The sequence below is a fragment of the Oncorhynchus clarkii genome, chromosome 20, assembly GCF_045791955.1.
Source record: "Oncorhynchus clarkii lewisi isolate Uvic-CL-2024 chromosome 20, UVic_Ocla_1.0, whole genome shotgun sequence".
NCBI classification, from domain to species: Eukaryota; Metazoa; Chordata; class Actinopteri; order Salmoniformes; family Salmonidae; genus Oncorhynchus; species Oncorhynchus clarkii.
Window position 1 is genome coordinate 1,579,724 of NC_092166.1, and position 17,513 is coordinate 1,597,236.

A 17,513-nucleotide genomic window follows, 5' to 3' on the forward strand; every position below is an offset into this window, starting at 1 on the left:
TAGGAGTCTCACTACAGTTCTATAGTAGGAGTCTGACTACAGTTCTGTAGTAGGAGTCTCACTACAGTTCTATAGTAGGAGTCTGACTACAGTTCTATAGTAGGAGTCTCACTACAGTTCTATAGTAGGAGTCTCACTACAGTTCTACTATATAACTGAATCTCATTGAACATGGTAATAAGTGCTCTTAGCTGTGAACCTGAATGTTGCTCTGTATTTGTGTTCTCCCTTTGCGTCAACTTTGACCTCAGGCAGTCGACAGGGATGTGTGGCCATGACAACAGGGACTCTAGCTGGATTATGGGATGTGCTGAGCTGCACCAATCAGGAGAAGTATATCTGTAAACACCTGGCAGAAGGAGCGGGGCCAACACCAGAACCAATCACACCTGTCCCTCCCAGGTGCCATGAGGGCTGGTTTCCTGTGGGGTCTCGGAACTACTGCTTCAAGGTAGACATAACTTAGAATGAAATGTGAAAGGAATGTAATATAATATGACACAATAGATCTGGTAGAAGATAATAGAATACCAACCGTTCTTTTGTATTTGTTTTGTACCATCATCTTTGAAATGACCATAATTTATTATTCCAGCCCAGGTACAATTTAGATTTTAGCCACTAGATGGAATCAGTGTATTGCAAAGTGTTAGACTGATCCAATGAACCATTGCATTTCTGTTCAAAATTCAAGACTGCCCTAATGTGCCTAATTTGCTTATTAATAACTTTTCTGGTTCAAAATTGTGCACTCTCCTCAAACAACAATAGCATGGTATTCTATCATTGTAATAGCTACTGTTATCTGTAATCTATACAGCCAGGTTCTACAATATAGCAACATATTAATAATATCGGACATTTAGGTGACGCTTTTATCCAGTCATGTATGCATACATTTTACAGTATGGGTGGTCTCGGGAATCAAACCCACTATCCGAGTCTTGCAAGCACCATGTCCTACCACCTGATCTACAGAGGTTATAGGTCATTTAGGACAATGACCTAGTTTGTCGTTACTTCAGGATCTCTTCCTAACGGTAACAGATCATGATCCAGAGACAGTCTGTGATATAAGGATCTCTTCCTAACGGTAACAGATCATGATCCAGAGACAGCCTGTGTATTAAATGACAGTCTCTTCCCTGTGTAGTGTCCATGGGGCTCTAGTCAATAGTAGTGCACTACCCATAAGGCTCTGGTCTAAAGTAGTGCACTACCCATAGCGCTCTGGTCTGCACTGAATAGGTTGTCTGTCTGGTCCAGTTCTTTACAGGGCCTCGCGAAGATGAGAAGACCTGGTTTGAGGCTCGGGACTTCTGCAGGGTGATTGGAGGAGACCTACTCAGCATCCACAGTTCTACGGACCTCCAGTCTATGCATCATGTGTAAGTTCTTCAACCTCACTCAGATATTCCAACTCACACCTTTATCGGTTAGCAACGGCTCCAGCCCCCAATAATCTTTGACAGGTCTTATTCTAGGATCCAAAGAGTCAACATATACAGGTTTAATGTAAAGGTTTAAAGGTTTAATAACATGTTTGTTTCCTATACAGGTTTAATAACATGTTTGTTGCCTGTAAAGGTTTAATAACATGTTTGTTTCCTATACAGGATTAATAACATGTTTGTTTCCTATACAGGTTTAATAACATGTTTGTTTCCTATACAGGTTTAATAACATGTTTGTTGCAGTATGTGACAGTTCTATTTCCACCTTCTTCCAGGTTTCTCAAACCTTGTCCACTAGGTGGGACCCCCGACATACCAATAATGTAATACTGCTAACTCACACTGACAGAAGTTGTATTCCCTGCCATGGTGATAATATAGTAATGTTTTGGATACTGTAGCCATGGTGATAATATAGTATTGTTCTGGATACCGTAACCATGGTGATCAAATAGTATTGTTTTGGATACCGTAACCATCGTGATAATATAGTAAAGTTTTGGATACCGTAGCCATGGTGATAATATAGTAATGTTTTGGATACCGTAGAAAAGGTAATAATAATAATACAGTAATGTTTTGGATACCGTAGCCATGGTGATAATATAGTATTGTTCTGGATACCGTAACCATGGTGATCAAATAGTATTGTTTTGGATACCGTAACCATCGTGATAATATAGTATTGTTTTGGATATCATAACCATGGTGATAATATAGTTTTGTTTTGGATACTGTAGCCAAATCAAATGTATTTATATAGCCCTTCTTACATCAGCTGATATCTCTAAGTGCTGAACAGAAACCCAGCCTACAACCCCAAACAGCAAGCAATGCAGGTGTTGAAGCACGTTGGCTAGGAAAAACTCCCTAGAAAGGCCAAAACCTAGGAAGAAACCTAGAGAGGAACCAGGCTATGAGGGGTGGCCAGTCCTCTTCTGGCTGTGCTGGGTGGAGATTATAACAGAACATGGCCAAGATGCTGAAATGTTCATAAATGAGCAGCATGGTCAAATAATAGGTCTGGGACAGGTAGCACGTTCGGTGAACAGGTCAGGATTCCATAGCTACAGGCAGAACAGTTGAAACTGGAGCAGCAGCACGGCCAGGTGGACTGGGGACAGCAAAGAGTCATCATGCCATGGTCCTAGGGCTCAGGTCCTCCGAGAGAGAGAAAGAAAGAGAGAATTAGAGAGAGCATACTTAAATTCACACAGGACACCAGATAAGACAGGAGAAGTACTCCAGATATAACAAACTGACCCTAGCCCCCCGCCACAAACTACTACAGTATAATAATACTGGAGGCTGAGACAGGAGGGGTCAGGAGACACTGTGGCCCCATCCGTTGATACCCCCGGACAGGGCCAAACAGGAAGGATATAACCCCACCCACTTTGCCAAAGCACAGCCCCCACACCACTAGAGGGATATCTTCAACCACCAACTTACCATCCTGAGACAAGGCCGAGTATAGCCCACAAAGATCTCCGCCACTGCACAACCCAAGGGGGGGGGGGGGGGGGGGGGTGCCAACCCACACAGGAAGATCACATCAGTGACTCAACCCACTCAAGTGACGCACCCCTCCTAGGGACGGCATGAAAGAGCCCTAGTAAGCCAGTGACTCAGCCCCTGTAATAGGGTTAGGCAGAGAATCCCAGTGGAAAGATGGGAACCGGCCAGGCAGAGACAGCAAGGGCGGTTCGTTGCTCCAGAGCCTTTCCGTTCACCTTCACACTCCTGGCCCAGACTACACTCAATCATATGACCCACTGAAGAGATGAGTCTTCAATAAAGACTTAAAGGTTGAGACCGAGTCTGCGTCTCTCACATGGGTAGGCAGACCATTCCATAAAAATGGAGCTCTATAGGAGAAAGCCCTGCCCCCAGCTGTTTGCTCGATAATATGTGATAATGTAGTATTGTTCTGGATACCGTAACCATGGTGATACTATAGTATTGTTTTGTATACATTAGCCATGGTGGAACTTCCTGGATCGGTCTGAGTGCTCAGGATCCCAACACTGGCTACGCCTGGACTGATGGGTCGCCAGTGAGTTATGTTCACATAATAATACTACTACTTCTACTAATTATAATACTAATAGTAATGCTACTACAACTACTACTTATAATAGTAATACTACTAGTACTACTACTACTACTACTTCTATTTATAATGAATACTAATACTACTGCTACTAATAGTAATACTGCTACTAATACGACTACTACTACTACCACTGCTACTAATACTACTACTACTGCGACAGCTACTACTAATAGTAATACTACAACTAATAGTAATACTGCTAGTAATAGTAATACTACTACTACTACTAATAATAATACTACTACTACTACTAATAGTAGTACTACTACTAATAGTAATACTGCTAGCAATAGTAATATTACTACTACTAATAGTAATACTTCTACTACTACTAATAGTAGTACTACTACTAATAGTAATACTGCTAGCAATAGTAATATTACTACTACTACTACCTCATGGGAAAGTTTCTCTTACAAATGTGTTTGTCCTCAGCTGTCCTTCCAACACTGGATGGAGGGGGAACCCAACAACTACAACGGCGTGGAGTCCTGTGCTGAGATGAGGAACTCTTACTGGGATGAAGAGGGATCCTGGAACGATGTAAACTGTGAGGACTACAACGACTGGCTGTGTGAGATCCCGAAAGGTAATGTACTGTATGGCTACAATAACTGGCTGTGTGAGATCCCTAAAGGTAATGTAATGTAATGTATGGCTACAATAACTAATGTAATGTATGGAGTCTCTCAAAATGAATAAAGAAAACATTTAATTGAAAAAGAAGAAAAAAAGAAAATCTAAAAATAACAAATAATTAAAGAGCATCAATAAAATAACAGTAGCGAGGCTATATGGGGCTACCGAGTGGCGCAGCGGTCTAAGGCACTGCATCTCAGTTCCCATACCAGGCGTTGATGCAACCAGTTGATGCTCTTAGTGGTGCATCTGTAGAACTTTTTGAGGATCTGAGGATCCATGAGACACCTTTTCAGCCTACTGAGGGGAATAGCAGTTGTCGTGCTCTCTTCATGACTGTCTTGGTGTGTTTGGACCATGATAGTTTGTTGGTGATGTGGACACCAAGGAACTTGAAGCTCTCAACCTGCTCCACTACAGTCCTGTCGATGAGAATTGGGGCGTGTGCTTGGCCCTCCTTTTCCTGTAGTCCATGATCATCTGCTTTGTCTTGATCATGTTGAGGGAGAGGTTGTTCTCTTTGCACCACACGGTCAGGTCTCTGACCTCCTCCCTATAGGCTGTCTCATCGTTGTCGGTGATCAGGCCTACCACTGTTGTGTCATCAGCAAACTTAATGATGGTGTTGGAGTCATGCTTGACCACGCAGTCGCGGGTGAACAGGGAGTACAGGAGGGGACTGAGCCCGCACCCCTCAGAGGCCCCTGTGTTGAGGATCAGCGTGGCAGATGTGTTGTTACTTACCATTTCCACCTGGGGGTGGCCCGTCAGGAAGTCCAGGAAACAGTTGCAGAGGGGGGTGTTTAGTCCCAGGGTCCTTAGCTTAGTGATGAGCTTTGAGGACACTATGGTGTTGAACGCTGAGCTGTAGTCAATGAATAGCATTTTCACGTAGGTGTTCCTTTTGTCCAGGTGGGAAAGGGCAGTGTGGAGTGCAATAGAGATTGCGTCATCTGTGGATCTGTTTGGGCGGTATGCAAATTGGAGTGGGTCTAGGGTGTCTGGGATAATGGTGTTGTGAGCCATGACCAGCCTTTCAAAGCACTTCATGGCTATAGATGTGAGTGCTGCGGGTCGGTCGTCATTTAGGCAGGTTACCTTGGTGTTCTTGGGCACAGGCTCTATGGTAATCTGCTTGAAACATGTTTCATGTTTCATCCTGGTAATCCGTCCGGCCCTGCGGCCTTGTGAATGTCGACCTATTTAAAGGTCGTTCTCACATCGGCTACGGAGAGCATGATCACACAGCCGTCCAGAACAGCTGGTGCTCTCATGCATGCTTCAGTGTTGCTTGACTCGAAGCACACATAAAAGTAATTTAGCTCGTCTGGTAGGCTCGCATTATTGGGCAGCTCGCGGCTGTGATTCCCTTTGTAGTCTGTAATAGTTTGCAAGCCCTGCCACATCCGACGAGCATCGGAGCCGGTGTAGTGGAATTCAATCTTTGTCCTGTATTGATGCTTTGCCTGTTTGATGGTTAATTGAAGGGCATAGCGGTATTTCTGATAAGTTTCCGGGAAAGAGTCCTTCTACTTGAAAGCGGCAGCTCTACCCTTTAGCTCAGTGCAGATGTTGCCTGTAATCCATAGCTTCTGGTTGAGGTATGTATGTACTGTGGGGACGACGTCGTCGATGCACTTATTGATGAAGCCATTGACTGATGTGGTGTACTCAATGCCATCGGAAGAATCCGAGAACATTTTCCAGTCTGTGCTAGTAAAATAGTAAAACAGTAGCTGTAGCTTAGCATCTGCGTCATCTGAACACTTCCAAATTGAGCGAGTCACTGGTACTTCCTGCTTAAGTTATTGCTTGTAAACAGGAATCAGGTGGATAGTTATGATCAGATTTGCCAAATGGAGAGCGAGGGAAATCTTTGTATGTGTCTCTGTGGGTGGAGTAAAGGTGGTCTAGTGTTTTTTTTTCTTCTCTGGTTGCACATGTAATATGCTGGTAGAAATGAGGTAAAACTGATTTGTTTCCCTGCATTAAAGTCTCCGGCCACTAGGTGCGCCGCCCATGAGGTTGTGGTCAAAAGTGCAACACTATAAAAGGAAGACATTCAGGATGTAGCGCCTCTGTCTGTGGGACGGAAGTATTTTAGTCGACCTCACGTGCATGATTAGTAAGGCTTTAGCTTGGTGAGCTAACACAGTCTTCTCTCTCCTCCTGTCTTCTACATTCTCCTCCTCTTTTCTCTGTGGCATTACAGGAGTGACCCCACTACCTCCTACCAGCAACACCATCCCTGGTAAGTCCCCTTGACAGTACGCATCCCATAGCTCCCAGGACTCCCTGGAAAATTTTGGCAAGTGTTGATGAGTTGTCTATCACTCTTAAATGAATGAGCTCACCACATTAAAAGTATAAATATTTTGAGGACGCATTGCGGTATGCTAGTGTGAACTTTGGAACGCAGTCCAAAAGGCCTCTGACAAGTCGAGAGACCTAGCGGACAAGTCCCCTCTAGAGACCTAGAGGACAAGTCCCCTCTAGAGACCAAGCAGACAAGTCCCCTCTAGAGACCGAGAAGACAAGTTCCCTCTAGAGACCGAGCAGACAAGTTCCCTCTAGAGACCGAGCAGACAAGTCCCCTCGAGAGACCGAGCAAACAAGTCCCCTCGAGAGACCGAGCAGACAAGTTCCCTCTAGAGACCGAGCAGACAAGTTCGCTCTCAACAACGAGCAGACAAGTTCCCTCTAGAGACCGAGCAGACAAGTCCCCTCTAGAGACCTAGCAGACAAGTCCCCTCGAGAGACCGTGCAGACAAGTCCCCTCGAGAGACCGAGTAGACAAGTTCCCTCTAGAGACCGAGCAGGCAAGTCCCTCGAGACACCGAGCAGACAAGTTCCCTGTAAACACCGAGCAGACAAGTTCCCTCTAGAGACCGAGCAGACAAGTCCCCTCTAGAGACCGAGCAGACAAGTCTCCTCAAGAGACCGAGCAGACAAGTTCCCTCTAGAGACCGAGCAGACACGCCTCCTCGAGAGACCTAGCAGACAAGTCCCCTCTAGAGACCGAGCAGACAAGTGCCCTCTAGACACCGAGCAGACAAGTTCCCTCTAGAGACTGAGCAGACAAGTCCCCTCTAGACACAGAGCAGACAAGTTCCCTCTAGAGACCGAGCAGACAAGTTCCCTCTAGAGACCGAGCAAACAAGTCCCCTCGAGAGACTGAGAAGACAAGTCCCCTCGAGAGACCGAGCAGACAAGTCCCTCTTGAGACCGAGCAGACAAGTTCCCTCTCGACACCGAGCAGACAAGTTCCCTCTAGAGACCGAGCAGACAAGTCCCCTCTAGAGACCTAGCAGACAAGTCCCCTCGAGAGACCGTGCAGACAAGTTCGCTCTCGACACCGAGCAGACAAGTTCCCTCTAGAGACCGAGCAGACAAGTCCCCTCTAGAGACCGAGCAGCCAAGTTCCCTCTAGAGACCGAGCAGACAAGTTCGCTCTCAACAACGAGCAGACAAGTTCCCTCTAGAGACCGAGCAGACAAGTCCCCTCTAGAGACCTAGCAGACAAGTCCCCTCGAGAGACCGAGCAGACAAGATCCTTCTAGAGACCTAGCAGACAAGTCCCCTCGAGAGAACGTGCAGACAAGTCCCCTCTAGAGACCGAGTAGACAAGTTCCCTCTAGAGACCGAGCAGACAAGTCCCCTCTAGAGACCTAGGAGACAAGTCCCCTCGAGAGACCGTGCAGACAAGTTCGCTCTCGACACCGAGCAGACAAGTTCCCTCTAGAGACCGAGCAGACAAGTCCCCTCTAGAGACCGAGCAGACAAGTTCCCTCTAGAGACCGAGCAGACAAGTTCCCTCTAGAGACCGAGCAGACAAGTTCCCTCTAGAGACCGAGCAGACAAGTTCCCTCTAGAGACCGAGCAGACAAGTTCCCTCTAGACACCGAGCAGACAAGTTCCTTCTAGACACCGAGCAGACAAGTCCCCTCTAGAGACCAAGCAGACAAGTCCACTCTAGAGACCTAGCAGACAAGTCCCCTCGAGAGACCGTGCAGACAAGTCCCCTCGAGAGACCGAGTAGACAAGTTCCCTCTAGAGACCGAGCAGGCAAGTCCCTCGAGACACCGAGCAGACAAGTTCCCTGTAAACACCGAGCAGACAAGTTCCCTCTAGAGACCGAGCAGACAAGTCCCTTCTAGAGACCTAGCAGACAAGTCCCCTCTAGAGACCGAGCAGACAAGTTCCCTCTAGAGACCGCGCAGACAAGTTCCCTCTAGACACCGAGCAGACAAGTTCCCTCTAGAGACCGAGCAGACAAGTTCCCTCTAGAGACCGAGCAGACAAGTCACCTCAAGAGACCGAGCAGACAAGTCCCCTCTAGAGACCGAGCAGACAAGTCTCCTCGAGAGACCGAGCAGACAAGTCCCCTCTAGACACCTAGCAGACAAGTCCCCTCTAGAGACCGAGCAGACAAGTCTCCTCAAGAGACCGAGCAGACAAGTCCCCTCTAGAGACCGAGCAGACAAGTCCCCTCTAGACACCTAGCAGACAAGTTCCCTCTAGAGACCGAGCAGACAAGTCCCCTCGAGAGACTGAGCAGACAAGTCTCCTCAAGAGACCGAGCAGACAAGTTCCCTCTAGAGACCGAGCAGACAAGCCTCCTCGAGAGACCTAGCAGACAAGTCCCCTCTAGAGACCGAGCAGACAAGTGCCCTCTAGACACCGAGCAGACAAGTTCCCTCTAGAGACTGAGCAGACAAGTCCCCTCTAGACACAGAGCAGACAAGTTCCCTCTAGAGACCGAGCAGACAAGTTCCCTCTAGAGACCGAGCAGACAAGTCCCCTTGAGAGACTGAGAAGACAAGTCCCCTCGAGAGACCGAGCAGACAAGTCCCTCTTGAGACCGAGCAGACAAGTTCCCTCTCGACACCGAGCAGACAAGTTCCCTCTAGAGACCGAGCAGACAAGTCCCCTCTAGAGACCTAGCAGACAAGTCCCCTCGAGAGACCGTGCAGAAAAGTTCGCTCTCGACACCGAGCAGACAAGTTCCCTCTAGAGACCGAGCAGAAAAGTCCCCTCTAGAGACCGAGCAGCCAAGTTCCCTCTAGACACCTAGCAGACAAGTTCCCTCTAGAGACCGAGCAGACAAGATCCTTCTAGAGACCTAGCAGACAAGTCCCCTCGAGAGAACGTGCAGACAAGTCCCCTCTAGAGACCGAGTAGACAAGTTCCCTCTAGAGACCGAGCAGACAAGTCCCCTCTAGAGACCTAGGAGACAAGTCCCCTCGAGAGACCGAGCAGACAAGTTCGCTCTCGACACCGAGCAGACTAGTTCCCTCTAGAGACCGAGCAGACAAGTCCCCTCTAGAGACCGAGCAGACAAGTTCCCTCTAGAGACCGAGCAGACAAGTTCCCTCTAGAGACCGAGCAGACAAGTTCCCTCTAGAGACCGAGCAGACAAGTTCCCTCTAGACACCGAGCAGACAAGTTCCTTCTAGACACCGAGCAGACAAGTCCCCTCTAGAGACCAAGCAGACAAGTCCACTCTAGAGACCTAGCAGACAAGTCCCCTCGAGAGACCGTGCAGACAAGTCCCCTCGAGAGACCGAGTAGACAAGTTCCCTCTAGAGACCGAGCAGGCAAGTCCCTCGAGACACCGAGCAGACAAGTTCCCTGTAAACACCGAGCAGACAAGTTCCCTCTAGAGACCGAGCAGACAAGTCCCTTCTAGAGACCTAGCAGACAAGTCCCCTCTAGAGACCGAGCAGACAAGTTCCCTCTAGAGACCGAGCAGACAAGTTCCCTCTAGACACCGAGCAGACAAGTTCCCTCTAGAGACCGAGCAGACAAGTTCCCTCTAGAGACCGAGCAGACAAGTCTCCTCAAGAGACCGAGCAGACAAGTCCCCTCTAGAGACCGAGCAGACAAGTCTCCTCGAGAGACCGAGCAGACAAGTCCCCTCTAGACACCTAGCAGACAAGTCCCCTCTAGAGACCGAGCAGACAAGTCTCCTCAAGAGACCGAGCAGACAAGTCCCCTCTAGAGACCGAGCAGACAAGTCTCCTCGAGAGACCGAGCAGACAAGTCCCCTCTAGACACCTAGCAGACAAGTTCCCTCTAGAGACCGAGCAGACAAGTCCCCTCGAGAGACTGAGCAGACAAGTCCCCTCGAGTGACCGAGCAGACAAGTCCCTCTAGAGACCAAGCAAACAAGTCTCCTCGAGAGACCGAGCAGACAAGTCCCCTCTAGACATCGAGCAGACAAGTTCCCTCTAGAGACTGAGCAGACAAGTCCCCTCTAGACACCGAGCAGACAAGTTCCCTCTAGAGACCGAGCAGACAAGTTCCCTCTAGAGACCGAGCAGACAAGTCCCCTCGAGAGACTGAGCAGACAAGTCCCTCTAGAGACCGAGCAGACAAGTTCCCTCTCGACACCGAGCAGACAAGTTCCCTCTAGAGACCGAGCAGACAAGTTCCCTCTAGAGCCTGAGCAGACAAGTTCCCTCTAGAGACCGAGCAGACAAGTCCCCTCTAGAGACCTAGCAGACAAGTCCCCTCGAGAAACTGTGCAGACAAGTCCCCTCGAGAGACCGAGTAGACAAGTCCCCTCTAGACATCGAGCAGACAAGTTCCCTCTAGCGACTGAGCAGACAAGTTCCCTCTACAGACCGAGCAGACAAGTCCCCTCTAGACACCGAGCAGACAAGTTCCCTCTAGAGTCCGAGGAGACAAGTCCCCTCAAGAGACTGAGCAGACAAGTCCCCTCGAGAGACCGAGCAGACAAGTCCCTCTAGAGACCGAGCAGACAAGTTCCCTCTCGACACCGAGCAGACAAGTTCCCTCTAGAGACCGAGCAGACAAGTCCCCTCGAGAGACCGTGCAGACAAGTTCGCTCTCGACACCGAGCAGACAAGTTCCCTCTAGTGACCGAGCAGACAAGTCAGCTCTAGAGACCGAGCAGACAAGTTCCCTCTAGAGACCGAGCAGACAAGTTCCCTATAGAGACCGAGCAGACAAGTTCCCTCTAGAGACCGAGCAGGCAAGTTCCCTCTAGACACCGAGCAGACAAGTTCCCTCTAGAGACCGAGCAGACAAGTTCCCTCTAGAGACCGAGCAGACAAGTCCCCTCGAGAGACTGAGCAGACAAGTCCCTCTAGAGACCGAGCAGACAAGTTCCCTCTCGACACCGAGCAGACAAGTTCCCTCTAGAGACCGAGCAGACAAGTTCCCTCTAGAGCCTGAGCAGACAAGTTCCCTCTAGAGACCGAGCAGACAAGTCCCCTCTAGAGACCTAGCAGACAAGTCCCCTCGAGAAACTGTGCAGACAAGTCCCCTCGAGAGACCGAGTAGACAAGTCCCCTCTAGACATCGAGCAGACAAGTTCCCTCTAGCGACTGAGCAGACAAGTTCCCTCTAAAGACCGAGCAGACAAGTCCCCTCTAGACACCGAGCAGACAAGTTCCCTCTAGAGTCCGAGGAGACAAGTCCCCTCAAGAGACTGAGCAGACAAGTCCCCTCGAGAGACCGAGCAGACAAGTCCCTCTAGAGACCGAGCAGACAAGTTCCCTCTCGACACCGAGCAGACAAGTTCCCTCTAGAGACCGAGCAGACAAGTCCCCTCGAGAGACCGTGCAGACAAGTTCGCTCTCGACACCGAGCAGACAAGTTCCCTCTAGTGACCGAGCAGACAAGTCAGCTCTAGAGACCGAGCAGACAAGTTCCCTCTAGAGACCGAGCAGACAAGTTCCCTATAGAGACCGAGCAGACAAGTTCCCTCTAGAGACCGAGCAGGCAAGTTCCCTCTAGACACCGAGCAGACAAGTTCCTTCTAGACACCGAGCAGACAAGTCCCCTCTAGAGACCAAGCAGACAAGTCCCCTCTAGAGACCGAGCAGACAAGTCTCCTCGAGAGACCGAGCAGACAAGTTCCCTCTAGAGACCGAGCAGACAAGCATCCTCGAGAGACCTAGCAGACAAGTCCCCTCTAGAGACCGAGCAGACAAGTCCCCTCTAGAGACCGAGCAGACAAGTCTCCTCGAGAGACCGAGCAGACAAGTCCCCTCTGGACACCGAGCAGACAAGTTCCCTCTATAGACTGAGCAGCCAAATCTCCTCGAGAGACCGAGCAGACAAGTCCCCTATAGAGACCGAGAAGACAAGTTCCCTCTAGAGACCGAGCAGACAAGTTCCCTCTAGAGACCGAGCAGACAAGTCTCCTCGAGAGACCTAGCAGACGAGTTCCCTCTAGAAACCGAGCAGACAAGTCCCCTCTAGAGACCGAGCAGACAAGTTCCCTCTAGAGACCGAGCAGACAAGTCCCCTCTAAAAACCTAGCAGACAAGTCCCCTCGAGAGACCGTGCAGACAAGTCCCCTCGAGAGAACGTGCTGACAAGTCCCCTCGAGAGACCGAGCAGACAAGTTCCCTGTAAACACAGAGCAGACAAGTTCCCTCTAGAGACCGAGCAGACAAGTCCCCTCTAGAGACCTAGCAGACAACTCCCCTCGAGAGACCGTGCAGACAAGTCCCCTCGAGAGACCGTGCAGACAAGTCCCCTCTAGAGACCTAGCAGACAAGTCCCCTCTAGAGACCTAGCAGACAAGTCCCCTCTAGACACCAAGCGGATAAGTTCCCTCTAGAGACCGAGCAGACAAGTTCCTTCTAGACACCGAGCAGACAAGCCCCCTCTAGAGACCGAGCAGACAAGCCCCCTCTAGAGACCGAGCAGACAAGTTCGCTCTCAAAACCGAGCAGACAAGTCCGCTCTAGAGACCTAGCAGACAAGTCCCCTCTAGAGACCGAGCAGACAAGTTCCCTCTAGAGACCGAGCAGACAAGTTCCCTCTAGACACCGAGCAGACAAGTTCCCTCTAGAGAACTAGCAGACAAGTTCCCTCTAGAGACCGAGCAGACAAGTTCCCTCTAGACACCGAGCAGACAAGTTCCCTCTAGAGACTGAGCAGACAAGTTCCCTCTAGAGACCGAGCAGACAAGTTCCCTCTAGACACCGAGCAGACAAGTTCCTTCTAGACACCGAGCAGATAAGTCCCCTCTAGAGACCAAGCAGACAAGTCCCCTCTAGAGACCGAACAGACAAGTCCCCTCTAGAGACCGAGCAGACAAGTGTCCTCGAGAGACCGAGCAGACAAGTTCCCTCTAGAGACCGAGCAGACAAGCATCCTTGAGAGACTGAGCAGACAAGTTCCCTCGAGAGACTGAGCAGACAAGTTTCCTCTAGAGACCGAGCAGAAAAGTCCCCTCTAGAGACCAAGCAGACAAGTCCCCTCTAGAGACCGAACAGACAAGTCCCCTCTAGAGACCGAGCAGACAAGTCTCCTCGAGAGACCGAGCAGACAAGTTCCCTCTAGAGACCGAGCAGACAAGCATCCTTGAGAGACTGAGCAGACAAGTTCCCTCGAGAGACTGAGCAGACAAGTTTCCTCTAGAGACCGAGCAGAAAAGTCTCCTCGAGAGACCGAGCAGACAAGCCTCCTCGAGAGACTGAGCAGACAAGTTCCCTCTAGAGACCGAGCAGACAAGTCCCCTCGAGAGACCGAGTAGACAAGTTCCTTCTAGAGACCGAGCAGACAAGTTCCCTGTAAACACCGAGCAGACAAGTTCCCTCTAGAGACCGAGCAGACAAGTCGCCTCTAGAGACCTAGCAGACAAGTCCCCTCTAGAGACCTAGCAGACAAGTCCCCTCTAGAGACCGAGCAGACAATTTCCCTCTAGAGACCGAGCAGACAAGTTCCCTCTAGACACCGAGCAGACAATTTCCCTCTAGAGACCGAGCAGACAAGTTCCCTCTAGAGACCGAGCAGACAAGTTCCCTCTAGACACCGAGCAGACAAGTTCCTTCTAGACACCGAGCAGATAAGTCCCCTCTAGAGACCAAGCAGACAAGTCCCCTCTAGAGACCGAACAGACAAGTCCCCTCTAGAGACCGAGCAGACAAGTATCCTCGAGAGACCGAGCAGACAAGTTCCCTCTAGAGACCGAGCAGACAAGCATCCTCGAGAGACTGAGCAGACAAGTTCCCTCGAGAAACTGAGCAGACAAGTTCCCTCTAGAGACCGAGCAGAAAAGTCTCCTCGAGAGACCGAGCAGACAAGCCTCCTCGAGAGACTGTACAGACAAGTTCCCTTTAGAGACCGAGCAGACAAGTCCCCTCGAGAGACCGAGTAGACAAGTTCCTTCTAGAGACCGAGCAGACAAGTTCCCTGAAAACACCGAGCAGACAAGTTCCCTCTAGAGACAGAGCAGACAAGTCCCCTCTAGAGACCTAGCAGACAAGTCCCCTCTAGAGACCTAGCAGACAAGTCCCCTCTATACACCGAGCGGACAAGTTCCCTCTAGAGACCGAGCAGACAAGTTCCCTCTAGACACCGAGCAGACAAGTTCCTTCTAGACATAGAGCAGACAAGTCCCCTCTAGAGACCGAGCAGACAAGCCCCCTCTAGAGACCGAGCAGACAAGCCCCCTCTAGAGACCGAGCAGACAAGTTCGCTCTCAAAACCGAGCAGACAAGTTCCCTCTAGAGACCGAGCAGACAAGTCCCCTCTAGAGACCTAGCAGACAAGTCCCCTCTAGAGACCTAGCAGACAAGTCCCCTCGAGAGACAGTGCAGACAAGTCCCCTCGAGAGACCGAGTAGACAAGTTCCCTCTAGAGACCGAGCAGGCAAGTCTCTCGAGACACCAAGCAGACAAGTTCCCTGTAAACACTGAGCAGACAAGTTCCCTCTAGAGAACGAGCAGACAAGTTCCCTCTTGAGACCGAGCAGACAAGTCCCCTCTAGAGACCGAGCAGACAAGTCTCCTCAAGAGACCGAACAGACAAGTCCCCTCTAGAGACCGAGCAGACAAGTCTCCTCGAGAGACCGAGCAGACAAGTCCCCTCTAGACACCGAGCAGACAAGTTCCCTCTAGAGACGGAGCAGACAAGTCCCCTCTAGACACCGAGCAGACAAGTTCCCTCGAGAGACCGAGCAGACAAGTCCCTCTAGAGACCGAGCAGACAAGTTCCCTCTCGACACCGAGCAGACAAGTTCCCTCTCGACACCGAGCAGACAAGTTCCCTCTAGAGACCGAGCAGACAAGTCCCCTCTAGAGACATAGCAGACAAGTCCCCTCGAGAGACCGTGCAGACAAGTTCGCTCTCGACACCGAGGAGACAAGTTCCCTCTAGAGACCGAGCAGACAAGTTCCATCTAGAGACCAAGCAGACAAGTCCCCTCTAGAGACCAAGCAGACAAGTTCCCTCTAGAGACCGAGCAGACAAGTTCCCTCTCGACACCGAGGAGACAAGTTCCCTCTAGAGACCAAGCAGACAAGTTCCCTCTAGAGTCCGAGCAGACAAGTCCCCTCGAGAGACTGAGCAGCCAAGTCCCCTCGAGAGACGGAGCAGACAAGTCCCCTCTAGAGACCGAGCAGACAAGTTCCCTTTAGAGACCGAGCAGACAAGTTCCCTCTAGAGACCGAGCAGACAAGTCTCCTCGAGAGACCTAGCAGACAAGTCCCCTCGAGAGACTGAGCAGCCAAGTCCCCTCGAGAGACGGAGCAGACAAGTCCCCTCTAGAGACCGAGCAGACAAGTTCCCTCTAGAGACCGAGCAGACAAGTTCCCTCTAGAGACCGAGCAGACAAGTCTCCTCGAGAGACCTAGCAGACAAGTTCCCTCTAGACACCGAGCAGACAAGTTCCCTCTAGAGACTGAGCAGACAAGTCCCCTCTAGACACCGAGCAGACAAGTTCCCTCTAGAGACCGAGCAGACAAGTTCCCTCTAGAGACCGAGCAGACAAGTCCCCTCGAGAGACCGAGCAGACAAGTCCCTCTAGAGACCGAGCAGACAAGTTCCCTCTCGACACCGAGCAGACAAGTTCCCTCTAGACACCGAGCAGACAAGTTCCCTCTTGAGACCGAGCAGACAAGTCCCCTCTAGAGACCGAGCAGACAAGTCTCCTCAAGAGACCGAACAGACAAGTCCCCTCTAGAGACCGAGCAGACAAGTCTCCTCGAGAGACCGAGCAGACAAGTCCCCTCTAGACACCGAGCAGACAAGTTCCCTCTAGAGACGGAGCAGACAAGTCCCCTCTAGACACCGAGCAGACAAGTTCCCTCTAGAGACCGAGCAGACAAGTTCCCTCTAGAGACCGAGCAGACAAGTCCCCTCGAGAGACTGAGCAGACAACTCCCCTCGAGAGACCGAGCAGACAAGTCCCTCTAGAGACCGAGCAGACAAGTTCCCTCTCGACACCGAGCAGACAAGTTCCCTCTCGACACCGGGCAGACAAGTTCCCTCTAGAGACCGAGCAGACAAGTCCCCTCTAGAGACATAGCAGACAAGTCCCCTCGAGAGACCGTGCAGACAAGTTCGCTCTCGACACCGAGGAGACAAGTTCCCTCTAGAGACCGAGCAGACAAGTCCCCTCTAGAGACCGAGCAGACAAGTTCCATCTAGAGTCCGAGCAGACAAGTTCCCTCTAGAGACCAAGCAGACAAGTTCCCTCTAGAGACCGAGCAGACAAGTCCCCTCGAGAGACTGAGCAGCCAAGTCCCCTCGAGAGACGGAGCAGACAAGTCCCCTCTAGAGACCGAGCAGACAAGTTCCCTTTAGAGACCGAGCACACAAGTTCCCTCTAGAGACCGAGCAGACAAGTCTCCTCGAGAGACCTAGCAGACAAGTCCCCTCGAGAGACTGAGCAGCCAAGTCCCCTCGAGAGACGGAGCAGACAAGTCCCCTCTAGAGACCGAGCAGACAAGTTCCCTCTAGAGACCGAGCAGACAAGTTCCCTCTAGAGACCGAGCAGACAAGTCTCCTCGAGAGACCTAGCAGACAAGTTCCCTCTAGACACCGAGCAGACAAGTTCCCTCTAGAGACTGAGCAGACAAGTCCCCTCTAGACACCGAGCAGACAAGTTCCCTCTAGAGACCGAGCAGACAAGTTCCCTCTAGAGACCGAGCAGACAAGTCCCCTCGAGAGACCGAGCAGACAAGTCCCTCTAGAGACCGAGCAGACAAGTTCCCTCTCGACACCGAGCAGACAAGTTCCCTCTCGACACCGAGCAGACAAGTTCCCTCTAGAGACAGAGCAGACAAGTCCCCTCTAGAGACATAGCAGACAAGTCCCCTAGAGAGACCGTGCAGACAAGTTCGCTCTCGACACCGAGGAGACAAGTTCCCTGTAGAGACCGAGCAGACAAGTCCCCTCTAGAGACCGAGCAGACAAGTTCCATCTAGAGTCCGAGCAGACAAGTTCCCTCTAGAGACCGAGCAGACAAGTTCCCTCTAGAGACCGAGCAGACAAGTCCCCTCGAGAGACTGAGCAGCCAAGTCCCCTCGAGAGACGGA

At 50.8% G+C, this 17,513-nt stretch overlaps 1 protein-coding gene across 1 annotated transcript in view; it reads left to right on the top strand.

Annotated features, from left to right (window-relative positions):
* Positions 1 to 17,513, top strand: part of LOC139377204 (macrophage mannose receptor 1-like) — a 102,286-nt gene that overhangs the window by 22,855 nt on the left and 61,918 nt on the right. The window contains exons 12-16 of the mRNA XM_071120205.1: positions 252 to 451; positions 1,267 to 1,388; positions 3,435 to 3,510; positions 4,006 to 4,159; positions 6,422 to 6,460. Of these exons, the coding sequence (XP_070976306.1) occupies positions 252 to 451; positions 1,267 to 1,388; positions 3,435 to 3,510; positions 4,006 to 4,159; positions 6,422 to 6,460 (591 nt within the window). The remainder of the gene's footprint in view (positions 1 to 251; positions 452 to 1,266; positions 1,389 to 3,434; positions 3,511 to 4,005; positions 4,160 to 6,421; positions 6,461 to 17,513) is intronic.